This window comes from Sander lucioperca, chromosome 15 (genome assembly GCF_008315115.2).
Source record: "Sander lucioperca isolate FBNREF2018 chromosome 15, SLUC_FBN_1.2, whole genome shotgun sequence".
Classification (NCBI taxonomy): domain Eukaryota; kingdom Metazoa; phylum Chordata; class Actinopteri; order Perciformes; family Percidae; genus Sander; species Sander lucioperca.
In genome coordinates, this window is record NC_050187.1 from 25,871,684 (window position 1) to 25,897,272 (window position 25,589).

At 39.4% G+C, this 25,589-nt stretch overlaps 1 protein-coding gene across 1 annotated transcript in view; it reads left to right on the forward strand.

The window, feature by feature from the left end:
• arid5b (AT-rich interaction domain 5B) overlaps positions 1-25,589 on the forward strand; it is a 76,024-nt gene that overhangs the window by 2,934 nt on the left and 47,501 nt on the right. Inside the window, exon 3 of the mRNA XM_031308838.2 lies at positions 8,510-8,744. Coding sequence (XP_031164698.1) covers positions 8,510-8,744 — 235 coding nt within the window. The remainder of the gene's footprint in view (positions 1-8,509; positions 8,745-25,589) is intronic.

Below are 25,589 nucleotides of genomic sequence, written 5' to 3' on the forward strand. Positions count from 1 at the left end.
CTCATACAGATATGAACTTGATAACAGCTCTCAGGAAGTGTGCTATTTTCACAAGGTTTTAGTGCTAAAAGAGCACATCATGAGGTAAAGCCACAACTTGGTGTCATTGAGGCTCATGACATTTATTCTTAGATTAACTCTTGAATATTTTCACACATCATAAAATGGAAGCAGTGTTTGACATCTGACATGTAAACAACCAGTGCTGTGTTGCTTATTTTCTCTGTGAAATCACGACTCGTACAGTATTATCTTAAGCCTGAAGCACAATATCATCCAAATACCAAAAAACACAACTTTTTTAAGACATCAGAACAGCCATACATTGAACTAGCTCACTGGAATTGGATTACTGATTCACTTGTGTTCTCAGCGCTGAGGTATGATGTAATTTCCTGGTTATTTCTCAGGTATTTGTTTGCTCTCAGTCTCTCCTGTGCTGTGTTTGCTATGTTTTGCTGTGCTGTGCGGTGACAAAAGGAACCAACCCATGACCTACTGTGCTTGTTTTTCTTCTGTCACAGGGTTGGAGGTCAATTCCTTTTTAAACGCAGCCAGATTTAAATCCAGTCAGCTTTGGCTCAAAATAAAAATAATGATTCATTGAATAAACTTAGCTCTCGGTGCCTGTTTTTGCTGAATAGTTGATGAACAGATCCAGATAAAATGCATTAATCTATTTATTCTGGGTTAATTATTAAGTCCATATGTGGAGGAAGCTCTATTTTTCATTGTATCTCAGCCTGACAAGCAGTGTTTACCCCCACCAGTTGAGCTCTGCTTGCTCTTTAAACAGGCTTTGTGTCGAGTTGCTCACCCATTATGACAAACCCTCTATTGGGGCCTCTGCTCTATTAGTCTGCCTGCAAACGGCCACTGACTAAACAATCACATGTGTTTTAAAACTCATTGAGTGACACATTATTTCTTCTCACTCCAGATAGCCTGCCTCTCCTGCTGGTACTGCTCGCTGGCTGTAATACTTTCTGTTTTTGGACCCCACATTTCAGGAGAGAGCTGTTGTAGATAACAGCTCATTGAACACATCACCCACTTATTGTATACTCTGCTCCAGGCGGTTAATTGCTAACGCTTATCTTATACTATATATCCCACTTTGGTGCAAATACAGCAAGGCACTCTTAATGGGAATTCACAACCACGGTGAATATTTCTGGATAATGTTATATTAATGTGCTATTATCATCACCTCTGATTTCATCTGACCTCTCTTCTCCTCTATTCTGTCCCTCTAGCTGACAAGGCTTTGGCACAAACTCACACACATGCATTCATACACACACATACACTGACAGGCTGGGGACTGCAGCAGTAGGCCAGTATTGATTGCTGTGGAAAACACTTTGGCATGCGTCCAGAGCCATTTCTTCAGTACATGGCAGTAGTCCATGCATGTGTTTCAGTGCTTGGAAAGCCAGCTTGTAGGGAAATTAGATTGTATTCATTTGCTGCTTCTTTGATTTTTCCTAAGGGAAAAACCCTGAATGGGTAATATAGGCATCTGGGATGCTAGTTGAGTTAAGTGTAAGTGGCTTAGGTATGCGACCAGCATTTTGATGGATAAGGTCGTTCTGCTGAATGACTCAAGTGTAAATGTGATATGGCTCATTTTTACAGTAATCTTTTTAGAACATCCATACCGCTGCCTTGTCTTGGCCAGTCTGTGCATTATACCAAATCTCCCCATTCACACAACAATGGCAGGAATTTAGAGGTGGTGGGGGGGGGCTTTTAGCGTGCATGTGTAGTGTGCTCGTATGTGCGCCTCCTCCAGCCGCAGAACAAGTCATTAACTCTGAACACTGCCCTCCAGTGAATTCCTCACCATTGCTGAAATAGCATGTAAATTATTACCAGCTTTTTAGGATAGTGTAATTTAAAACCTTTAAAACTGAATACCCCAGACTTCAAAGGCTATAAAAAACCCACTAACATTTCCCATTGGTTTAGTAGTTGTCATTCACATCCTTCGCAATCTTCTGATTCTTCTTACCAAACTACCAAACTGTTTTGTGTCTTTGCAGCTTAAGTAATGATATGTTACAGCAGTGGCCCGTTTGTCAACACACAAGTGACTTTTTTTGTGCTGTTGGGCTTGGCTTTTTCCACTTTGTCATTGACTAACCACTTGAACAGGCAAACATTTGCCTTGATGCATGACTCCAGTGCCCCTGGCTACAGTGGATCGTTATTATAACCTTTGAGGAGAATACAGCCACAGATGAGAAGCTCTTGCTTAATACTCTAGCCAATATTTCTCATTCCTAACTGTTTTTTTTTTAGACGGAGCATGTGGACTCATCAGTCACTCAGTTTTTTTGTCTTGTGTGTGCGCATTTGTTAAAATACAAGAGTACAAAGCTGCTGTGATTCAAGGGAGCTGATGCAGCTTTTTTGTGGTGTCACCTTACATGATGGATGCCTCACCCACTTTCAGAAAGCTTTTGAAAACTCCTGTTATATTGCTATTTTTCTGCAAAAGAATGCTAAGTTCATATATCACCCCAGTTCATGTAAGAGCAATCGCGTAATGGAAACGGTGAATAAAAGATGAGTTCAGCACCCCTGCAGATATTACAGCAACTTTTGTGCATATGAATAAACTGCATGCATTAAGTGGCAGAACATTATGTACAATGATTCTCACCTTTAAATGTTGTACCTTGAACTCTTTCTCATCTTGAGGCAGTCTCAAAAAACATATTCTAATTCAATTGTCCCTGGCTTACTCCCCAGAGCTCCCTTTTAATTCCCAGATAAGTTTGTTTTGGGACACTGAAGCCAAGGTCAGTCATGGGTAGGGGAGATAGATAATGAACTCATATTGTGTTTCATACCCTTGTTCTCTCTCTCTTCTTCTTTCTCTCTCCTTCTCCTGCTCTCTCTTTCCCTCTCTGTCTCCTCATTGTCCATGTCACCATGTCCATTACTCAATTACTAATCTCCTTTGGCCTTAGGAATTCCAGTGCTGACCTCTCTGAGGCAGCAGGCTGAAACCTTCCCAGCATGACAGGAGTTCTGTGTGTGTGTGTGTGTGTGTGTGTGTGTGTGTGTGTGTCAATGTGTGTACCCACAGTATAGAACGAGACCCACCCACTAGGAGCGTGCACCCCTTGACTCCCGAGCTGAAAGTCCTGTCCGAGCGATGAGACGCTGCACTGCAGAACGCTGACAGTCAGGAATGTCTCTGTTCGAGCACAGTGGCGTGGATTTCTCGCAGGGAATTGTTCAGAGTGATATGGAATATTTCAGGGTGCATTGTTTCTAATTGGATCACCGAATATAGAATTGGAAATGTCCCTTATGTGCTGTTTTGCCACCAGTGCACCGCCGCATCCATATAAATTAAATGATATGGATTTTAGTGAGTTTAATTTCAATGTGATTGCTGGAGTCATGGGTTGCAGGAACAGAGTAATCTACAGTTTCACAGCCGAAGTCTGTTTTTTTCCCCACTTTCAGTCCGTTATGTGCAGTCATAGCAATAAATTCACTCAGCAATGTTTTTGGAGATATCATGCTGCCGCAGTAATAACATGAATTATTGATAGAAGAACGGAGACAGAATGTAACATTCAGCTGTTAATGTGTCACCTTGCATTTTAACTCAATCATAAACAAGCAGTTAGAGACTATGCACGTTTATTGATGATGAGGTAAAATTCTGGTAACACATTAAGATGTTTAGGATGTGTAGGAGTGTATAAATGCTCTTAATGCATCTGTGTAGGAAGTGTAACTGAAATGACACCAGGCTGTTTGGTATGTTGCTGATGTGGAGTGTCATGTCTTGGCTGTGGGCTTGCAGTCCTCTGACCTATATTATCATGTGGCCTGCTGGCTGCGTCTGCCGCTTTGCTTAACTATTAGCTGCCTAACTGGAAATGACAGGACAGTGTGGATGGGCAGCATTTACAGAAGAGCAGGTTTCTAAAGCACGTCTTAAATACCAAAGCAGTGAGTGGAAGACTCATGCAATGCTTCTGGAATGATTAATCTGTGTTATGTCTAGTGCTGAAATAATTAGTTAATTAATCAAATCAAATTTAATTTTAGTAGTAGACAAATCGTTTAAGTCATTTGTTTAGCAAAGATGTAGGGTTACAACTAACAATTATTTTCTAGATTCATTGATTGTTTTTTTAAAATACAAGAAAAAGCCACAGTCACATTTTCCCTAAAGTTCAAGTTTAAGTTTAGTTTATTTTCTACATTAAAAGGTACAATTGTAGATTAAAATGCAATGAAATGCATCTGCCTTGGCCTTTACATTTCTTGTTTTGTCCAACCAACAGTTCAAAACCCAAATATATTCAATTTGGTATTATTATGGACACAGAAAGCTAGCACACATTTGCTTACTCACATTTGAGAAGTCACAAAAAGAGAATTACTGGCGCTTTTGTTTAAAAAATGTATGACTTAAAAGATTTATGGACTATCAAAACAGTTGGACTATTGACGAATTGATTAGTAGAATTGCCATTTTATATCTTATATTAGATATTAGCTGGGGAAAAAAAGAAGTAATATGAAGTCTCATTTTTGACTCTCTTTAGACTAAAAGATGAATTGAATCAACAGGTCATACAAAAATAAAAACTAGTATTGGTTGCAGCCCTGGTTTAGTCTTTTCTTCTGTTTTTTAATGGTGGCAAACCAGGCTGGTGCAATGTTGTTGTTGTGAGGGTTTCTCAATAACTGATTCTCAGAAACCTGTTCCATGGAAACACAGCATATTTCATAATTCTACAGTATTTGCCTGCATATTTCTCAATCAAATATCATGACTTATGCAACCCACAAACCAATATTCAGCTCCCTGACTGTACATGCTGCATCACAAAGCAGCCCACAGACTTCAGCCGGTGTAAAGTTGGCTTGTAAAGTATAAAAAGAAAGCTAATGGATGTAGCATGTTGTGGCTCCTTTCATAGACTGATTATATTCTGGACTGTGTTGACAGCTGCTGAATTGCTCTCACCTGTTGTGTTTTGCTCTCAAGCCGAACAAGTCCCCAAACAGGATATGTTGACACTCACACGAGGCAGCATGTCATTTAGCTGATTGATATAGAGGAGATGGCTGTGTTTTTACGGTTTGCCATTGCTGTGTGTATGCTCTGGTGTGCTATTGAATTACTTGAAGTATTGCTGTTTGACTCGTACATCAGCAGCAGAACGTTCAGTATATTATTTTTGTTTCGAATGGACTCAATTGAAATATTTCATGCTTGTGTTTCTGTTTGTGCTGTCAGTAGATCACATCAAAGTACAGTAGCTAATTCTAAAGAGATAGAGTACAATGTGTTTTTTTGGCTGCAGGCTGAATGCTATTTACTGTTGCTCTACATTATTCAAATGGCCTGCTTTTCTGAAGGCAGAAACAGCAGTCAGTTTTTCATTGCATGGAAAGCCGGTTACAACCACCCGCCACCACTTGACAGCTGAAGACGGCTCATTATAAGAAGACCGAAAACCCATGTTTGATGTTTCTACTTAGTGAGGGAGGCACAGCTATATCAAGCTATCCCTCACAGGCTTTTCCTTTATAAGGAAATGCTGTCTCCAACTGGTTGGGATTTGATATGCCTGTAGTTGCAGATGATGTGAGAACTGAATATGGGTAATTGTATAGACAGAGCACTCAGAGAGAATCTGAAATGCTGAAAAGTGATCTATTCATGTGTTTGTTTTTTGGAATATGGCGACAAAAAAAACAGGAACACTTGAAATAATTCATTAAAACAGTGGGAAATACAGCTTAAAATGCCAAAATCCCCAAAACTTCACATTTAAAGCTTCACATAGGAAGGATTTACTGCAGAGTTGTCCTTTTAGGATTTTATTAGATGGTATAAGTGTAGCTTTGATTGCGTCTTACCTCTTTACATTCATACATACAGTGCATAAATATGTCAGTAGAGTAAATTAATGTTATTTTAATGTCAGTAATATACAGGCTCTTTGAGGGGAAATGTGTACAGGCAGACAGATGCCTGGTAAATTGCAGATAACTAAGGTAAACATCAGAGACCTAATCAGAGTGTCTGCGTTTCTGCCTGTACACATCTGTCCTCCAGATTACCCTGTTTCTGTAATAACCATCTTCCAGCACACTACTCCACTCCGTCGGTAACAAGCACTTCAGCCATTAGCCCTTCCAATGGAAACACATTTAAGCATCTCTGCTTCCTTTCCTCTCCATTGGACTTATAGTTCTTTGAGTATGAGAGTTATTAGACGGAGTTGAATCAACCTTCGGAAAAAAAGGTTGAAGCACATACTGAGAGCAAATCTTATTAAGTATGCCAACTGAACAGAATAAAGTATTTACACAAAACCACCACAGTTACGTTCAGCTTACCCCAGTGTCAGCCATGCACATCACTGCAATAGATTAACATTTATAGTTTCCTGACAGTGTAACATTAGTTTTATTGTGTGTCAGGGAGACCACTGGCTCACAGCTTTCTACTGTTTAATCATTACACTCTCACTGTAACAAATTGCATTTCCTTTACCCCTTTACACTTTGAAGGTAATCATAGCCGCTGAGTGTGACTTGTGATTCAAAAGCATAAAAATCTCAACATTCATAGTCAATATGGGGAGCCTGACTTCCTAAATGCTAATCAAAAAGTCTAAAAACATCTACGTCCCCATTGACATTGATTTAACTGCTGGCATAAATTCAATTCAGCAATCATCCACATCATCCATATTCATGGTGCTGTAATTTACTTACATTAATGTGCATCCACAGCCATAATGCTGCTTGACTCACATACCAATTTAGTTGATAAATAAGGACGTCCTGTTGTTCGGCCTGTTTCCTCTACTAGCTTCTGATTGTGATTCTGATCTATATCCTTATTTTAATCTTGTTTTTATTTATTTTTTTACCCTGATTATGTTCACCTTATACTGCCAAACATGACTTACCAGTGGTGGAATGTAACTAAGTGCATTTACTCAAGTAATGTACTTAAAGGAGAATTCTGGCCCATTTTTACGTTAATCTTGATCGTACTTAATCTTGAAGTACTTGAAAAAAACCCGACCTGAATCGGTCCTAGCAAACTGGAGTTGCTGCAGCTACCTCTACGAGCTTCCACTGAGCTAAAACAGCAGTTGTCGGGGCAGGTTTTAGAGTGCCTTTGTGCCTCTTAACAGACACAAAATGCAATTAAAATGTCTGTGCAACATGAACAGGGCCCTTACGTGACAACAATATGCGTTTTCACCTCAGACATTGTTTAAATTCACCTACCCTATCTCTATCCTGCCGGTAGCTAGCTCGCCCTGCTAGCTGTTAGCTGCTAGCTGCCGTCCGTGATAAGTGTGTTCAGCCAGGCTTATTCTGTGATAATCATCATGCAACAGTTCTGCGTGTATTTGTAGCTCATCCATTTTGTGTGTGATCGATCTGGTGAGTAGGAGGCTTGGCATTGCCAATCTGTGTGGTAGTTCCCTTAGCCGCGCTAGCAGGCCCGACCGGGATCCTTGCTTCTGATTTCTCCCCGCCTTCATCGCCTCCCGCTCCCGAAAACAATCCAGTGAGCGCCGGGTGGTCTGGCTATGTCCTCCAGAGGACAGGTCATGCCTTCGCGACGAAAACTTTAAGTTTATTACCCCTCAAAAATAGGTAATGGAGCACTGTAGTGGTTATGACCATATCAGTGACTATGTAACTACATTGAAACGGGCCAAATGATGTCTGTGGCTTGCAAGGATTGCTTCTCGGAGCGATCTGCACACTGTTTACCTCTTCCTGCTACACCGGGACTTCAGCGCAAGATTACAGCTAGCCTTCTCTAACGCTATCAGTGTGCAAGCTACACAGACATAATTTGGCCCGTAAGTATCTAAAATTGGCTCCACATTGACAAACTACAACATTAAAATTCCTTTACATGTATTCTTCTTCTAAATATATAGAATAATATAGAATAACACTCTGGAATGTGCAGTTCTTCATAATGAGTAGTTTTACTTAGATATTTTAAGCACAATTTGCTGATATCACTCATGTACTGTTGCTTAAGTAACATTTTGAATAATATAAAACAAGTTTTATCATTTAAATGATAGCTACAATTGTAAACAAAACTACTCATTAAGAACAACCTAACTCACTGTTTATTAAATTAAAGACTCTAAAATTCATACTTGGTGGATTTTAAAATGGCACAAATCATGTCACCTGAAAGTATCCAACAGTTCCAGTAGTACCACATTTTTTGTGCTATTATTTACAGAGCAACATAGATTTCAAATTCATCAAATTTGTCATGTATAGCCTACCTGCAGATGCGCCGTTGTTGAAATATTTACATGTGTCTGTTCAACAAAACTGTTTCAAACAGAGTCCTAAAATTGTGACTAAAGTAAATGATCCATGACCTTGACACAGTTGCATTTATGTACCCGTAATTCCCTTTATGCAGTTCTAAATGTAATTGGGATTCTGCCCCACTTCCTTGCAGCACGAGGTAATTGCAGTGTCTGAGAAGGTGATTGTGCGGCTGGAGGACTTGGTGAAGTGGACGGTACCAGACTTCTCAGGATGGACCCACTGTCTGAAAGCCGAGCCTCTCAAACCCTCTGTGCTCCAGGAGCTGGGGACCAATGGGAGGCGGGAAGCCCTCCACCGCTACCGGGAGAGCACCCTGACCAGTGGACTCAACTTCAAGGATGTCCAGAGGGAAAGGGCACAGCTAGGTGAGCGCCAGCAGATACCTTAATTTCTTGTAGTTTTTTTTAGGTTATATTGTAAAGCATTTTTTCATTCCAAAAGGTTACTGCAGTGTTTTCAATTTCCCTGGGTTGCTGTGTTGAATGTTTATGTATTTGTGTCCTGTCTTTGCCATAAATCAGCTTATGTTTATTGTCCTTTGGTTGGTTTAACAAGTGTTGTCTTGACTGGAGTAATTCATCAGTATGTAGTTGGAATTCCTCCCGATATAATGAGCTGAGAATCACACTAATAGAGGCAGGATAGAGGTAATGGCAGCATGTTTGCCAATGCATTACCATCCCACAGTATAACAGCTCTGTTTCAGAGTGTGACAACAACAAAAAAAGCCTTGGAAAAATCACCTAATTCAGCTGGTAATGTCTTGAATTAATTGAGTCACATCAAACTGTAGTCAACGGCACATCTGACACCTTCTTATCCATCAGTTCAGATCATAATTTGCTGTGTATCTCAGGAGCTTTAAGGATCGTTGTTTGTGTCTGAACGGTTGTCTGGCGTATTCATCGTGTATATGCTGCCATTAAGTATCAGTGAATGTTTGATTCTTAAACTGGGCTCTCGGGGTCTCACAACAGCATTACTTATGAATCAGGCCCAACATAAAGCTGGATGTCTTTGCCGATGACTCATCCGATGCAAATAGGAAACTCTGGTATTTGAGCCTAATAATCAGAAAGAACATAATGTTCCCTTTGAAGCCGTTTCCCAGTTATTTGCCTCTCTCTCACATGGCTGTGATGTAATGCCTAATGCTGATTATAATGGCATAATATAGCTCAGCAAAAATATGCTAAAAATACCATCACATCTTGTCAGGTTCTGGTAATTTAAGCCAGAAATTTAGCTTTATAATCCACAATTAATTATTTTTTAATAATAATTGTATGCTTAAAGCCTTTGTGGAAGTGAAACTGCTATAGGCTTAAAAACATAAGAAAAATGGTTGGTTTATTGATGATTCTTGTGCTGTTTTCTGCTGAGGATCTTCCAGGAAGAGAAGCTGTGGTGTGTTTCTGTGTTATGCTGTAATGCCCTTAATTACTTGATATTGCTTGAATCTCATATGCAAAAAGGCACAAATTCGTCGTTGTTATTCCAGTAATCAATACAGTTTGATTGTGTTTGTGTGTGTAGGATTATTTGCTTTCATAAATAGATGTGTCATCCTGCTTCTTAAATTATATTATGTTCCATATCATGGCTTTCTATAAATGTGCTGCATCGTCCAGATTTTATAAATCGATCTGTTGTCAGTGTAATAACCTAATGATGACGATATTGTTACTGAGGAGTTGTGTGTTGCTAATGAGTTGCGCAGCCATTAATGACTCCATCAGGCTGTTTCTAAATGCACTTGTCACTCTGATGGGACACTCCGCCAGAGAATCTGCCCACTCAGCAGAATGGGCTCAGACTCTGGCAGGGCACCAGAGACAGACAGACACACACACACACACACACACACACACACACACACACACACACACATATGCTACACACCGACAATCAGTGGTGTGCACTCACTTATCCATTTGTTTGTTTGTTCACGTCTTTGGCGTGTGTCAGTTGTTGACAGTCTAACAATATGAGCGGGGCCGAAAGTTTGGGAGAGTGAGAGAGATCACTAATTCATCAAGGCAAATGCACGTTACTCTGAGCACGGGTTTGCATAGAAATTTGAAATATGCCACTGCAATGCTGCTGACTACCGGAATGAAATATTCATGCCACAGCAGCAGCAGATCAGATATAAAAGTACCCTTAAAGCGTCCTGTAGCTGAATGTCTGTAATTCTGTGTAATATTGGCTTAGTGACTAAACAGATTTTTTTATGATACATTCTATTCGCTCTTTTTTGTATTGTATTTATAAACAGAATAGCCCATAGTGGCTGCTCGCTGTTTTACTTGAATGATGTAGTTGCTGATTGTTATTCTCGGCTTGATCTGTAACCATGTCAGAGGAATTGGATTGTTCCCCATAACAGGATACTGCAGCAATACCACAAGCTGCACAGAAAACCATTGTGAGCTAAAGAGCAATAAAGTGTGCCATTGTTATTGAGGGTAACTGTTCTTTTTTTGTGTGTATCCTTACTTTTCCTGGCACGCTGCCAATGTGAAATAAATGCACTGTTATGTATTTTGTCTCACAGGCAACATATGAAAAATACTATGCGATGTGTATGTCTGAAATTGCAGATGACAATTGTATTGTTCTTGATCTGCACTACACATGGAGCATTATACTTTGGAAAGTGTCCTCAGAAATGCATAAAGAGTGAAACCAAAGATGCCCGCACAAAGTAAAGTAATTAATTAGAGAAACAAGTGACCTTTGCTGCTGTCCTGCAGCATTGACAGATGTGACTCTAAAACCTGTGAGGCAGAGAGGTGATTGGTATCATAATTCAAATTCCAGCTTTCGCCAGGCCGTGAAACACAATGTTTTAAAAAGAGACCAGGAATAACCATGCCAAAAAATGATTAAATTTGTTTAATTAAAGAAACGGAGCAACAGTCTGTTGCCGTGAGTTAGACGAGAGGATTGAGAACACGTCTGTACTGGAAATATTATTCTACTGCCAGTAGCCGGTTAGCTTAGTTTAGCACAAAGACTAAGAACAGTGGGAAACAGCTAGCTTGGCTCTGTTCAACGGTAACAAAATCCATCTACTTTCAAATCTAAAGCTCACAAATAAACATATCCTGCTTGTTTAATCCCTACACAAATTTGGTGGGACTAGCTGAGCTCAGTAACGGCTTCCTCTTCCTCTCTTCCTCTCTTCCTCTAACGTCAAGGTATTGTTGCCACAGAACCAGGCTGTTTCCCCGTTTCCAGTCTTTATGCTAAGCTAAGCTAACCAACTGCTGGCGGTCGCCTCATATTTACCGTACAAACATGAGGGTGGTATCATCTTACTCTCTGCAAGATAGTGGATAAACGTATTTCACAAATTATTGAATTTTTCCTTTAAGTATGTATTGGTTTTGAAGGATTAATTATCTTCTTGATATAACACAAAGTACATTTAATTACATTAAATGTACTGTAGTTTCCCACTTACAGTATTCAAAACCAAGAGGACAGTAAAAACATATTCTACGAGTGCAGTGAAGAGTGATGTATTGTATTTTGCAGTCCTTACATAATCTGGATAGTAATTCACTTAATCAGGTAATGCAAACTGTCCACTCAGTTTATCTTGTACTGGAGTGAGCATTAGAGCTTCTTTTTACTGTTCAATCCACCAGGGATGGCTTGCCAGGGAAGTTTACATTCTGCCCCTCTCTCCCCAGAGAACTGGCCTGATTTTTTTTTTTCATTGCTGCCTGCCGAAATTGGTTTCTGGTCGTATACTACGAGGCCGAGTGTTGGAGAGCTGTATCTGCTGATACAGTTTGTTGGCTTTAGCTGGGAGAAACAGAGAGCTGTATAAGGAAAATAATAAAACAAAAAAAAAGAATTGCTCTTGCTCACAAAATAGCTCAATAGGTTTTCTGTCTTGTCTTCTATTCAAGCCTTCAGCGCAGAAGCTAGTGAGCAGATTGTGAGTTGAGATGCTGTGGAGGATTATACAAGGTCAAAGCTTGTGACTCCTGCATTCAAAGAACATACTGTAGATGGTGTTCCTGACTCCTGCTCTCACCTTTAGTATCATCAGTAGCTGGTTCATCCCTCAGCACTGCGAAGATCAGGGCTTTCTGAAGAAACATCCCATATAACCATGCAGGCGAAAAAGTGTATTACAAAAGCAGCCGTCCCGCCCCTTGACTTTTAATATTATTTTTGTGCTGCACCACCTTTTGAAAATTAAATGACACCATGCAGTTACAAAAGTAATATTATCAGGTTTATTCTTATCTCTGACAAATGGCATATTTAAGATATCAGATGCTTCCTGCACCACTGCATATTTAAACCTTTGTAATTCTGCTGTTTGACCCAACAAATTTATACAGTGAATCACAGTAAAGTAGAAGGTGCATGATGGATTAGATATCCCAGTAAAATGAGCAATTTCATGGAATATTCAGTAGTGATGGTAATGAAGGTCAGTTATTATTATTCAAGGAAATACATGTTATTCATGCATATCTTTGCTGTATGAAAAGCTGCAAATGGTGTGCTTTGATTGATGATTTCGATCCAATGCCTCCATCAATATCCACAGTCAAATTTGACGTGATAGATTTGAATCAAAACGTACTTCAGTTGTATGTAAAAAAAAAAGTGACATTATGGCATTTTCTTCCTATAATCCATAATAACTGTCCTTTATTACTGTGCATGTTGTATATTTTAGGCTAAGTACATTACATTACATTCATTTGGCAGATGCTTTTGTCCAGAGTAACTTATATTTATTTCCATACACATAAATCAGGAGCAGTTTTGGGTGCAGTGTCTTGCTCAAGGACACTTGTGGACAGGAGGAGCCATCAGCCCTACGATAAATGGATGACCTTCTCTACCAACTGAGCTGCAAAATTGTATTATAAACCGTGTCCTAATTCCATACTACATACTAATTATATAGAGTATATAGTTGTACTATATAGCCTAGTTTATATACTAGTTTTGTAGTTGCATATAGGAAATTAACAAATATCAGCAGATTATACTAACAGGAAATTAAACACACTGCAACTTTAGAATGGCACTGTAAGTCTGTCATTAATTAAATTTTTTAGCTTCTTAATTTCTTTGTGCGTTGCCTTGTGAGACAATAGGGTACATCAACAGCACACTCAAAAATGAAGCCTTTTTTAAGACAATCTCGAAGATTTCGGCACCAATGGTGATAAGCTGTAATTGCAGGTGTGTTTTGGGATTTCACTTTCACTTGATTTTGAAGTTTTATCGTCTGTATTCATCGCTCTTCTCTTTGTTTGTCCGGCCATAGTAACCATCAGTGTTGGGTGTAACGCGTTACACGAGTTAGCAGCCAAAGCTAACTTTTGAGAGCGTTTTAAGCTTCGTCGGCTTTTTGCTGGACGGCGCTCTGAGCCAGGCAGACACAAAGCTGACAACCTCACAGATGGATGCGGTGGTGATGGCCTCATACATACACGCAGCGGACCGCTGTGGACTTGTGTCGGTTGCACGGACACGCAAGGATTTCCAGAAAAGAGGCTGCATGTGTCTACGACAATGCACGGCCCAACCGGTACAACTCGATACAGACATTAACGCTGATGACCTGCTGATGTGCATTCAACTCGCGCTGGACTCGTTCATAATGAATCAGCTGTGTGTGAATCCAGCCTGCAGTGGAGTTCAGACACTTCACTGATAAACCATAGATTGGCTTTATGGTCAAAGATAGTTTTGGTATAATTAACTTCAGTCTCTGCCAGAGATGCCTGCTTTTAAAAGTAACGTAAAAGTAACGAGTAAAGCAAAAAGTTACTTTCCATAAGGGGTAACTAAGTAAAGTAACGGATTAGTTTTTTAAGAAGTAACGAGTAACGAGCAAACACTACTTTTTAAAAGTAACTTCCCCAACACTGGTAACCATGTACTCGCATTGCTAGCAGACAGAAAAAAAAACAGTATGCTGCTTCACACGCAAGTGTGTTGAAGAGCGACTCTGTTGCGTTACTTTCGCCTACTTTCTCTGGCTGGCGAAACAGCCACTGCTTGGTGATGGAAAACACGTCACTAACTGTGCAGCGCTTGTGATTTTTCCCGGTAATGTCACCACACACACCCAGTTCATAACACTGCAAATGCAAGGTTTTTCATCAGTGGGCCATATGCTGAATAACCATTCTGTTACCTCATTTAGCGATAGATAGTGACTTAACAGACATTAATACTTTAAAGCTATAGTGTGTAGTTTTTGCCACCCCCATGAGGAATTCTAATGTAATGACAACAAAACTGTCGGCGCGTGACCGGAAAAAAAACATGACGGACTCTTCAGAAGAGGTAATTATCTTCACTCAAGTTTCTGCGCGGGAAAGTCGCCGGACGACACAATCTTCTGAACACAGCCATACTGAGAAATACATTGAGTTGTGTAGAGCTGATAGTCTTAATTAGCTTTGTAGCAACTCATTTGGCAATGGCTTGAATGTAAGTTCATTAATATCAAAAAGTTACGCACTAAAGCTTTAATACTTTACTTTAATCATGTTGCTTTACAGGTGTGCACACACCTTATACTCAGAACCAGCAAAATAATGGTGTGTACATTACTGTGATCTGAGCTAAATGTACAGTGATTGAGCTGGAAGGTGCAGTAGGCCAGTGAGGGACGGAGCGATATCACTGCATTTCAAGATTCTTTACAGCCTCACCCGCTCAAGGATAGAACCACTGTATTTCCCTCTGATGCAACATCTGATCTGTATGCCAGGCTTGGCACATATACCCGAGTTGATATCCCGACAATATTTCAGTTGGAACATTTCAATTTGATGTAGAGGGTAGATTCTGTCCCTTTTCAGAGACTGTTCTGAGCGTCACTGAATGTTTATGCGGGCAGGAACTGGTGATAAGGAAACAGACAGATGTTGTCTCCTCATGGTTGATTTGTCTTGGTGACAATACAGAACAATATTTGGGACTTTGAGCCACTATCACACATGAAAATGTGTAATGTTTTTTACTGCAACGTGGGAAGGAGTAAAGCGTTTTTTTGGAAAGGATAAAGAGAAAGTGCCGCGGTGTTACAAGAGTAATGGTATGTTGTGACTCCAACAGAAAAAGAAGGCTTTTGTAAGACGCTTTACTGTATTCCTCCATTCAGAATATGTGGCATATTGTATTATTTGCACTTGTTTGCTTTCCGCCCCTCAAACATATTTGCTTCCCCTTCTGCTTTTTTTCCGCAGAGCTAATTCTACAAACTGTCCAAAATCTCTTTTGAAGTAATTTAATGGAGTGTTTGTATTGATTATGTGCCTCTCTCACCCCCGCCCCTCATTCTCTCTTTTCCTGGTATGTTTTTCTTCTTCTGTTTGGTGGTGTTGGGAGGGTTTATGGCAGTATCTTCTTCATTATGCTCAGACCTGTAGGAGAGAGAATCACAAGCTGTTTTTCCTCGCTGATGTGCTCATATCATTAATTCACTTCTGACTGGCCGGAAGCCAGAGAATTCTAAATCTGTAAGCAGTAAATTGTGTGTCGGGGTGGAAAAATCTATTAGATGTTCGAGCATGCCTCGAATTTGAATGAGAGAGAGAGAGAGAGAGAGAGAGAGAGACACACAGAGAGAGACACAGAGAGAGAGAGAGAGAGAGAGAGAGAGAGAGACCACCCACCCAACACCCGAGCCATATCCTGTTATGGCTCGCACCGTAATCAAATTCAGCTTCTTCGGATAGCTATATTCATTAATAATTTGTGTTATTTTATTTCTGGAATGTCACATAATGTGTTTTCCGACTTGCACGAGGGAGGGGGCTGAAGGCTGGTGGATGGTTAAACAATGAGAATGGCCTCAGAGGAAATGAAGAGCTCCGTCTCTCCATTAGCGAGGTCTGAAACAACAGTTGTGTGTCTCTCTTCTCTCCATTAGTCAGGTCTGGAACAACAGAGATGCTATTGATGTGACCTCTGCCAGGCATCTTAAATAGACAGAAAGGGAGTGAGGTTCATTCATAACACACTAGCTCGTCTGCTTCTAAAACAAATTTCCTCATAGATTTATTTCATATTATTTTTTTATGATTCTTTTATTATGAAAAGCCTTACATTTGCATGAATCATTACCTTTTATCTGAGATTGTGTGTTTCTTATCTTAAACAAATTGCCTGCTAGTTCTAGTTAGTACACTCTGACTCACACTTAAGTATTACCCAACCAACAGCCTTTTGGGAGAGATTTCTAGATTAGATGCTCATTTCAAGAATTACTGCAACATCAATATTTCAGTGCAGAACTGCTTTTTGTACCATGTCTCCCTGATATTCTGTGTTGACATTCTGCCTTCAGATAGATTTATATTGTGCCGCTCAGTAGGCCTTCTACACATCACAGATTGTACAATTAATAACTGCATATTTTATGAGCGTGCCAGTCCATCTGTTTTATGAATGCATGTAAAACTGTCCTCTTCTTGCCTCCCTGTTGTGCATATCAAAAGGACTTGAAGTTCAAAATACACAAGGAGACATATCACATATTGTGAAATGAATTTGAGAAGTGGTAGAATGTAACTAATTTTCTCAAGTTCTGTTCTTAAGTGCAGATTTGAGGTACTTGAACTTAAATTGAGTATTTTATGCTACTTCATACTTCTACTTCACTAACTTTATTTGTCCGTTTTAGTCACTTTACTTCAAAGATTAAGATTTTACTCACAAATATGTAATTCCACTGCTTTTTTACATATTAAACTACCCAAACTACCCACTACTTCAACCAGCTACAACAGTAACATGCTACTTATACACTAATGCAGCAGTAATCACAATCCATGAATATATGAGTATACTCACAGGAGCAATTTTGAGTACTAAATAAGTGTAATAATAGCCTAAGTACTTTTAATTGCCATACTTATAGTACATTTTGTTAATAATACTTACATGTATTACGTGTAATATTGATAAGGATCTGAATGCTTCTTCCACCACTAAATATAACCAGCATGGGCTCAACTGTTTCTGATAAAGGCACATGAACATGATTCAGGTTATTGCATTATCTTGAACAAATGAATCTACAGTAGAGAGTGGAGATACATTTCATTTGATACTGACGTCAACAATAAACAAAAGATTTACTTAGTGACTGGTCACAGGGTGATTTTCTGTTGTTGTTGCTGTCTGTACAATTAGTTTATACCAGTTTATTGTGAGTTTCCAATTTAATGTAAGTGTAAAAGATCTATTTCTATCTCTTACTTGAATAGCTCACTTAATTCAAGCTTTGTGGCTACATGATTTTATAAGACTGAGCTGAGCACTTTGATAATTATAACTTTGATTCCACAGTATGCAAGGGTGTGTGAACAAATGTGCTCTAACATTAAATACCCATTTAACTCTACCTTAGCATTACAGTATTGGAAAAACACTTTCAGTCAGACCTATGCCAACTTAAAAAACAGCTCTCGCCGCTGATTGCAGATCAGCTTTCTCAACATCGACTTAATATCTGTCATAATCTGTAAGGCAGTACTGATGCAAGAGGGTCACATAGCCTGGCTGCAGGATACATACTGTACTGTAGTGCACAGTGTGGAAGATAGACTTCTAGCCTTGTAGGAATAACAGTGTTCATTTCACAGAACAGAGGTAATGCATTTTTCCAGCATTGAAAGGTAATTGCAATAGGGGCTTTGATAGATTCCAGACCTTTGGTGGGAGCAGTGTGTGTGTGTGTGTGTGTGTGTGTGTGTGTGTGTGTGTGTGTGTGTGTGTGTGTGTGTGTGTGTGCGCGTGCGCGCGTGCTGCATGCTCACACATACTTACTTGGGTACATAACTGCTCTCAATGCTTTTATTAAGCCAAAGAAATACAAATGACGTAATTTGTATTTGTAAAATATCTCTGTGCAGATGGTGTAATATATTTGAGTTTCTTTGATGTATTGACTGCCAGACGAGTTGGAAAGAGCCCCGTGGCTGCAAACAATAGATCATTGATGCCTCTCTGTCCTCTTTTTCAACCTGTCAGTCCATTTCCTTGTTATGTACTGGCCTCAGGAGCACTTGGCAAAATGAGAGGCATTCAGCCAGTCTTGTTTTTATCCCTGATGTTCCCCTCAGCCATAACTCAAGGAAAGCTGTTGTTTCATCTGATGTGTCAGAGGATTATCTACAGTTAACAATGGCCGAGTCACAGAATCACTTTGTTCCATTGTGGTAGGTGTAACCTTTATTAATCCTGCTAAAGATAATTATTAAATGTGAGAAAGAACAGCTGAGTATGCTGAGGATTGCATACAGATAAATAGATCCAGTAAACTAAGTTGATATTTCAGTATTATATACTGCATATATGTATGTATGTATGTATGTACTGTATGTATGTATGTATGTGTATATTCAGCTTTCATGAGGAGCAAATTGATTCCAGTTACAAATTTGATCACTTACAGCCTCATCATTATTACTGGCAAGTTTTAGACAACAGAAGCCTCTGCCAAATAATTTCTATGATTCATGTAGTTGTCATGTCTCTCCTCACTGTGTTATTATACTATATACAAAATACATAACAGTCCGTGGATGGGTTTCACAAAATAAACCTAAACAAAAAATATCTCCTACTGTCATTTTTAGCTCATATTGGACTTATTCTTATTCCTTATTATTGGACTTTATATTAATAAAAAGCATTGAGTGACCAATGAACATAAACTTGTTATCAGAGCGGGTAGATATTCTCCATTGAAGTTCTTATCTTTCCTGTGCAATGTGAGACAAGCAGCTACAAACACTGTATGTGCTGTATTACAATGATTACAGCGCTGTTGTTAAAGCAGAGGTTTGCCACATCAGAGGTTGTGTTCTGTAATCTGGAATGAATGAGTTTAAAGACAAGCTGGTCGCACTTTATCAGAAATGACCTGCTTGTTTAGCCAAATACTGTGTGTGTCAAATGAATAACACAAGCCATCTTGTGAAAACAGTTTGTGCAGAAGCGAACTGGGGAACTTCAAACGGAGATTATTAGGGACTGTGGAGAGAAAACAATTGTTAGTGGTTGTTGTTTTCTTTTTTTGTGGCGCTGTTAGAATGTGTAATCACAATTACGTGCACAGAGAAAATCCTACAGTTTGCATTTCTGGGATTTGCTTTTGTATGTTCAATATGCTTTATATCAACGATGGCACATAAACAAGAAATCTGAACAGATGGTGCTGGTTTTTAATGACATATTGCTATCTGTAAAGTCTTCCTCTAAGCCACAGACTAAAACGTCTCCCCTCGGGAAGCGCACCGCTCTAGTTGTTATCATTCACTGCTAATGTCACTCTTTTCTTTGCCACATTGTCAAGTCCTCCAGCTAAATAAATGCAATGTAAATTGAGTATTGTGCTGAATGTAATTATTGAAAAGGGTTCCAGTTGGCTAAACTCTACGTGCTGTTTATTTAAAGCCTTCCTCCTCAGTACAGATTTGACGATAGAGAGAGAGAGAGAGAGAGAGCGAGAGAGAGAGAGAGAGAGAGAGAGAGAGAGGTTCTTATATAATGACAGGAATTCACAATGGAGCCATGCTGAATGACAACCCCCCCCCTAAACATCTCCAACAAACATCCCTCCCCCCTTCTCTTTCTCATTACAGTTTTACCATTGGGAAACATGCCTGTCTCAAATAGCCTCTAGTATTATTCCTTTCCCCCCCTCCTGCTCTTTTTGTGCTTCATTCTTTTACTGAAAACATATTAAATCATGTTTCCTTTTACACAGTACACCCTAAGAATTAAGTCTGCGTTGATAATGAGGGGCCCTTCTTTGAGGAAATACACACGGCAACTTTGATCTAGAATGGCATGTAATTCCTTGCCTGACCCAATTCCCAATCTCCTGATAAGATGTTTTTTTTCTTTCCCTCTCCCTCCTTTGCTCTAACCTTCCTGCAGAACTCACTTAAATGGGAACTTGCTGTCCCATTAAAGATACATTTAAAGGCAAAGATGTCATCCATTTCATTCTGCAGGATGAGGATATATATTGTCTGAAAGGCTGTCTACTCCAGGCTGAGCCGAGGAAACTCTCCATGTATCCCCCTTTCTCTCTGTCGGTGACAACCTCTGAGATCTCTGATCACAGCTGCTCAATTGAGTTTGTGTCGAACAGAGCTGCGTGACAAATGAGAGTGGCCGTCATAGTAGATAGAGTATCATCACCTGGGTGTAAAAGCTTTTAAGCTTGTTTGAGGAGAGGGAAAGAGACACTGAGAGGGGTTTCACTTGTTTGTCTAGTCAAAAAGCAGCTATATTTCTGCAACCAAAGATAGTTGATTAAATTTGCTCCCTGTGGTATTTGCACATTTCGGGTTCTTGCAGAGCAGCTTGTTTTTACTCTCTGAATTGACTGCGCCATAAGTGAATTGATCCCCAAAACCCAGCAGTAGTCTTTCATTAGTCAGGATGCAGCCGGGGACCAGACAGCGAACAGTGTTTAGGGCCAATCCATCACTACACCAAAGGGGATCAACATGGCACAAACTTGTCTTCCTCATCTTAAGGCAATGTGGCCTCTAAGTAATCACGGTTTCAACTTCTCTTCCTCATGATTCGGGTAATTCTGAGGGGCCAAAGCTACGTATAATTTCAAGCATAAAAGGGGCACTTTGGAGCTTTTCTGATAGTTGTGATAGATTTGTTACAGGGTCCCCGTTGTTTCTTGATAGTCAAAAGAACCAATTTGGTTTTTTTGACAAGGAGTCCCTCTGAATAATTCCTTCATGTAATACAGGACCTATTAAATGCAAACTTTTCAATCTGGCAATCAATAAGGCAGGCAGCTTTCCCTGGCCCCGTGCCAGACACATTAGGGCTGCGAGCGATGGTTGCTAGGGAGCTGAGCCTGCTCAGGGGAAAGAATGTTTAATGTAATAGAATCACATAAATCAACTGGAGGAAAGTGCTTGTGTTGTTTCTTCTCTTCTTCTTTTCTCTTCTCTCTGTTTAACTGAAAACATTTAATATGGGTGTGTGTTTTTGAAAATGTGGTACGGCCATCCCCCCCCCTCTGTTAACCACAAGAACATCTGGGATGGAATTAAGCTGAGGGAAGTTGAGTTTTCTCTGTGTTTATGCGTGTGTGTGTGTGTGTGTGTGTGTGTGTGTGTGTGTACAGTTCTTATGAGTGTGTGTGTGTGTGTGCGCGCGCGCGCACGCTTGTTTTTCTACGCATAGCTGTGTGTCCTCAATTCCTGTGCTGCACACTTGAATAAATTGAGGTGAAAATTATATAAATGTTTCTTCCTTTTTTTTCTTTGTCACAGGCCACTGCCCCACCCTGCTGAAATGAATGAGGCACTTTAGTGCTTTACTATAATTAAGAACAGGAGCCAGCATGCATGGAGGGCTCTCTTTCTCTCTATTTCTATGTATTACTTTCTGTGAGTGTTACTCTCCCTCTCTCTGCCCTCTGTATAGTTTCAATAGAACATTTCCTCTGGGTGTTAGTGCCCTTTTGTGGGAATATGATTATCTTTGAAGAATTAGCGCACAGACATGGCCTGTGAATGTAAAAGCCAGATCTCTCTTAAAGTCCTACTCCATCCATTGTATCTGATAATGCCGAGTCTTTTTAATATCAGATTCAAAAAGTTTGTCCAGCACGGAGCGCAGTCCTGCAGCCTAAACCACTTCTACACTTTCCATTTGTAAGCTCAGTGTGTCATATCTTTACCAAAATACAACTAAATATCCTGCAAGTGTCCCATTCCTCTGATAAGCATGACATTTTGATGTAGTTTACATGCTCCTGGTTTGTCACTTAAACAGTTACTTTCAAAATAAACAGACTCAAGACAGCCATACTTTACAGCGATGTGTGTTAAAATGTAAATATGTTGGTGAAAGTATAAATGTTTGGAACATACTGAGTTTACAAATGGACATAAAATACGTTGATTTTGCTGCTGAGAAATTTCTGTGGAGACGTGATACTTCATTTCCACCCTGAGAACTTATCATTGGAATCTACTGTAACCATGTGTTAGCAAACAGTTGCATCTGTACGCATCCAGCAGTCACGGAGCAACAGTAGCATTCATTTGGAGTCATGTTTTTTGGCCACCTAGAAAATGTAATTTCAATACTCACTCCTCTTTTAGGTCTGTTTTTGGTCTCCACCAAATCCTGCGAAAAATATCTGTCAATTTAACCGCTAAATGCTCCACTATGTTCACCAGCTAGTTGCTAACTTTGTCTGTCTGCCTTTTAGTGCTGAGCAAGTATAGTGTACAGTAGGGCTGAACGGTTAATCGTTTTCAAATTGTAATCGCGATTTGTAAGAATGGGTTTAGCTAATCGTGAAGACTGCGATTAATCGAATGTGAAATATTTAGTTCACTGTTTGGTCTAACATTTGATTTATCAATTTTTATTCCTCTTTTCATTATTATATTGGCCAACTATGATGAAAAAGTTGATGATGAGTGTCACTTCAGTACTTTGATATATAATAACCCACCTCTAGGTCAAGGCCTGCTGTTTTTTCATAAGATACATGCTGGAATGATGTTACATATCACAGATTGTTTACAGAAATGTCCTATTTTCAGTGGATTTTTCACTTACATTTTTTTAATTACTTTATTTAACATGATTGTAGAAGGTGCAATATGTAGCAAAAAAAAAAAAAATCCCAAATCGAATCATACTCACAATATCTGGGAGGAAAATCACAATTTGATTTTTTTCCCTAAATCCTTCAGCAATAGTGTAAAGTGGATTTTTAGGGCTTTTTCACTGAAAACGATGCTGATAATCCAAGAAAGTGAATTAGTTTTAAAGTGGACTTCTGAAAACCTTCATAGAGCTGATAGGAAATGCAGAGTCGGTTTGCAATCCATTGTTATTATACTGTAAAAAGCATTGATTATGGCAGCTAGATTATCAATTTGATAATTTTTTTTACATTTGCCATATCATGATACTGTATATTGATAATGGAAAAAAGCTTATTAATAAGATCCCCAGGGGTAAATTCACAAAAATTATACTAATCAGCCATATCGCCCCATTTGATCAATTGATAAAAAGATAGGCCTACATTTTAGGTGGAGTATCTCTTTAAAGAGATGTGTGCTGTGTACATTGTGTGAGAGCACAGCTTGCAGCTGATATGATGAGCAGCGGAAAGGCGAGTCAATGTCTGTGACTGATGTGATATTGATGACGGATGGCCGGCCACTGAGTCACACAGTATGTTATTCAATGCAGATCCATTAAATACATTTGAAATATTATTTCAAATTCTACTCCCTTTGAGCCAAATTAGCTGAGTGTTAGTGACACACTGTGTGATCACTTTGCTTTGTTTTACTCCAATACAGCGATGTATTGCTGCCGCATCCTCCGCATGATTAATGTGATTTTGTTTACTGCACAGACTAGCATGCAATTAGCCAAATGTTCTAGCACATTTTGTTTTATCTGAGATTGAGTAGTCATTCACAGATTGGACAAGCGATGAATCATGCAAATGCAATTCATTTATTTCATCGTCCAAAACACAAGGTTAACGCGAGTAAAAATGTGACGCCTTCATCTCCCCACGCATCATTTTCATTTGGTGTCATTGACAGATGCTGTTCCTTCTTTATTTGGTCAGGTTTCAATAACATGAAACCAATAGCCAGATCGGGCGCCTGCTGCTGCTTATATGGACCCTCTCAGTGTCCTGTCCCCCCATTGACAAGTGAGAGAGAGAAAAGGTGGATGAATCACAGATGTGTTATATATTATGAGAAGAGGCTAAATGGAAACAGGGCAACCTCAGGGATCAATACAGAGCAGAGAGCCTGCAGGATGAAGTGAGAATACCAAACAAGAACCTTCTCCTCTCACCTTTTCCTCACCATCTTCCCTCTTTTCTTCACCAATGTATTACTTATTACCTTAGGTTATTTTTTTTTTTATTTTTTTTTTAAAGCTTTTAGACTTGTTTTGGTGTTAAAAAAAAAGAAGCAAAAAAAAAACACATCAAATATGAAAGTGACATTATTGGCTCTGGGTTACATGCCTTGCCATTTCTCGCCAACCCCACAAAAGCTGCAGGGGGATCCAGTAAATTCCTTGGCCGAGCAGATAATGTGGAAATGTTGACAACAGCAAATTTGAGCCGAGTGAGTGATTTAAGAACTACAGCGGGTGACAGCGAGCATGAGAGTAATGGTTTTCAGCTTTTTCCTGCTCGTCTGTGACAAGAGAAATGAGCATACTTGCCTGAAAGATCTTGTCAGAGCGTGTGGGCAGTTTGAATATTTTTAAGCCTGGTTGAATGTAAATGACACAGTTTACATGAGTCACATTTGGCTTTTAATTAGCCAGCATAGATCTGCTTTTAACCATCAGCAGCCCTCATATTATGACTACTTTTAGTGCCAACTTGCAAAGCCGCTGCAGAAATTCTCCAATAAATGCAGAGGATCTCAGATATGCAGCATAGATCGCCCTTTTTATATTTCTGGTTTGAAATTCAATAATATCAATGATGTTTCATCTACCATGCATTAGCTATACATCCAGCAAAGCAGCTGCTTCAACCACAGCTAATGAGTATGCGGCATTTCTGAGATCTTTTCTGAGATTATATATCATGCTTGTTATGAAAGAGAAACAGAAATGTTTCCTTTGGTGTAATTACACAGAATATTCTTTAATTCTTACTGGTATAATGCAGTCAGACCTTGTTCTCATCATATTTATTTCTACTCCTATTTCTCTCATATTGAGAATGGTTGCATTAGTGTACAGTCTCCTCTCTTCCCTTTTTACCAAGCGTTTGTCCTCAAAGGAAGAGATGGCTCACTGGAATATTTCCCCCACAAATATCAAATCCATCCTGCATTGGTCAATATAATTTTGTCATATATGAAGCAATGTGTGTATATATTACATTACATTTAACTATGTTGAAGTAAATTGAGATCTGTATGTTACTGTGCAGAGTTTCACATGACGGCTGCTGTAGCTGATGACTTTACCAGTCTGCTGTGGACTGCAGTAGAGTCGCTTACAGTGTAGTGTGATACAGTAGTGCAATGTTTTGTGTTTTTAAAGGACTATATTATTACTTGTGTATGTTTTAGCACATTCATTATGTGTAATTTTGAGAGGAAGACAGACAGGAACCAGACAGACATAAAAGTTGCCGTTTGGCA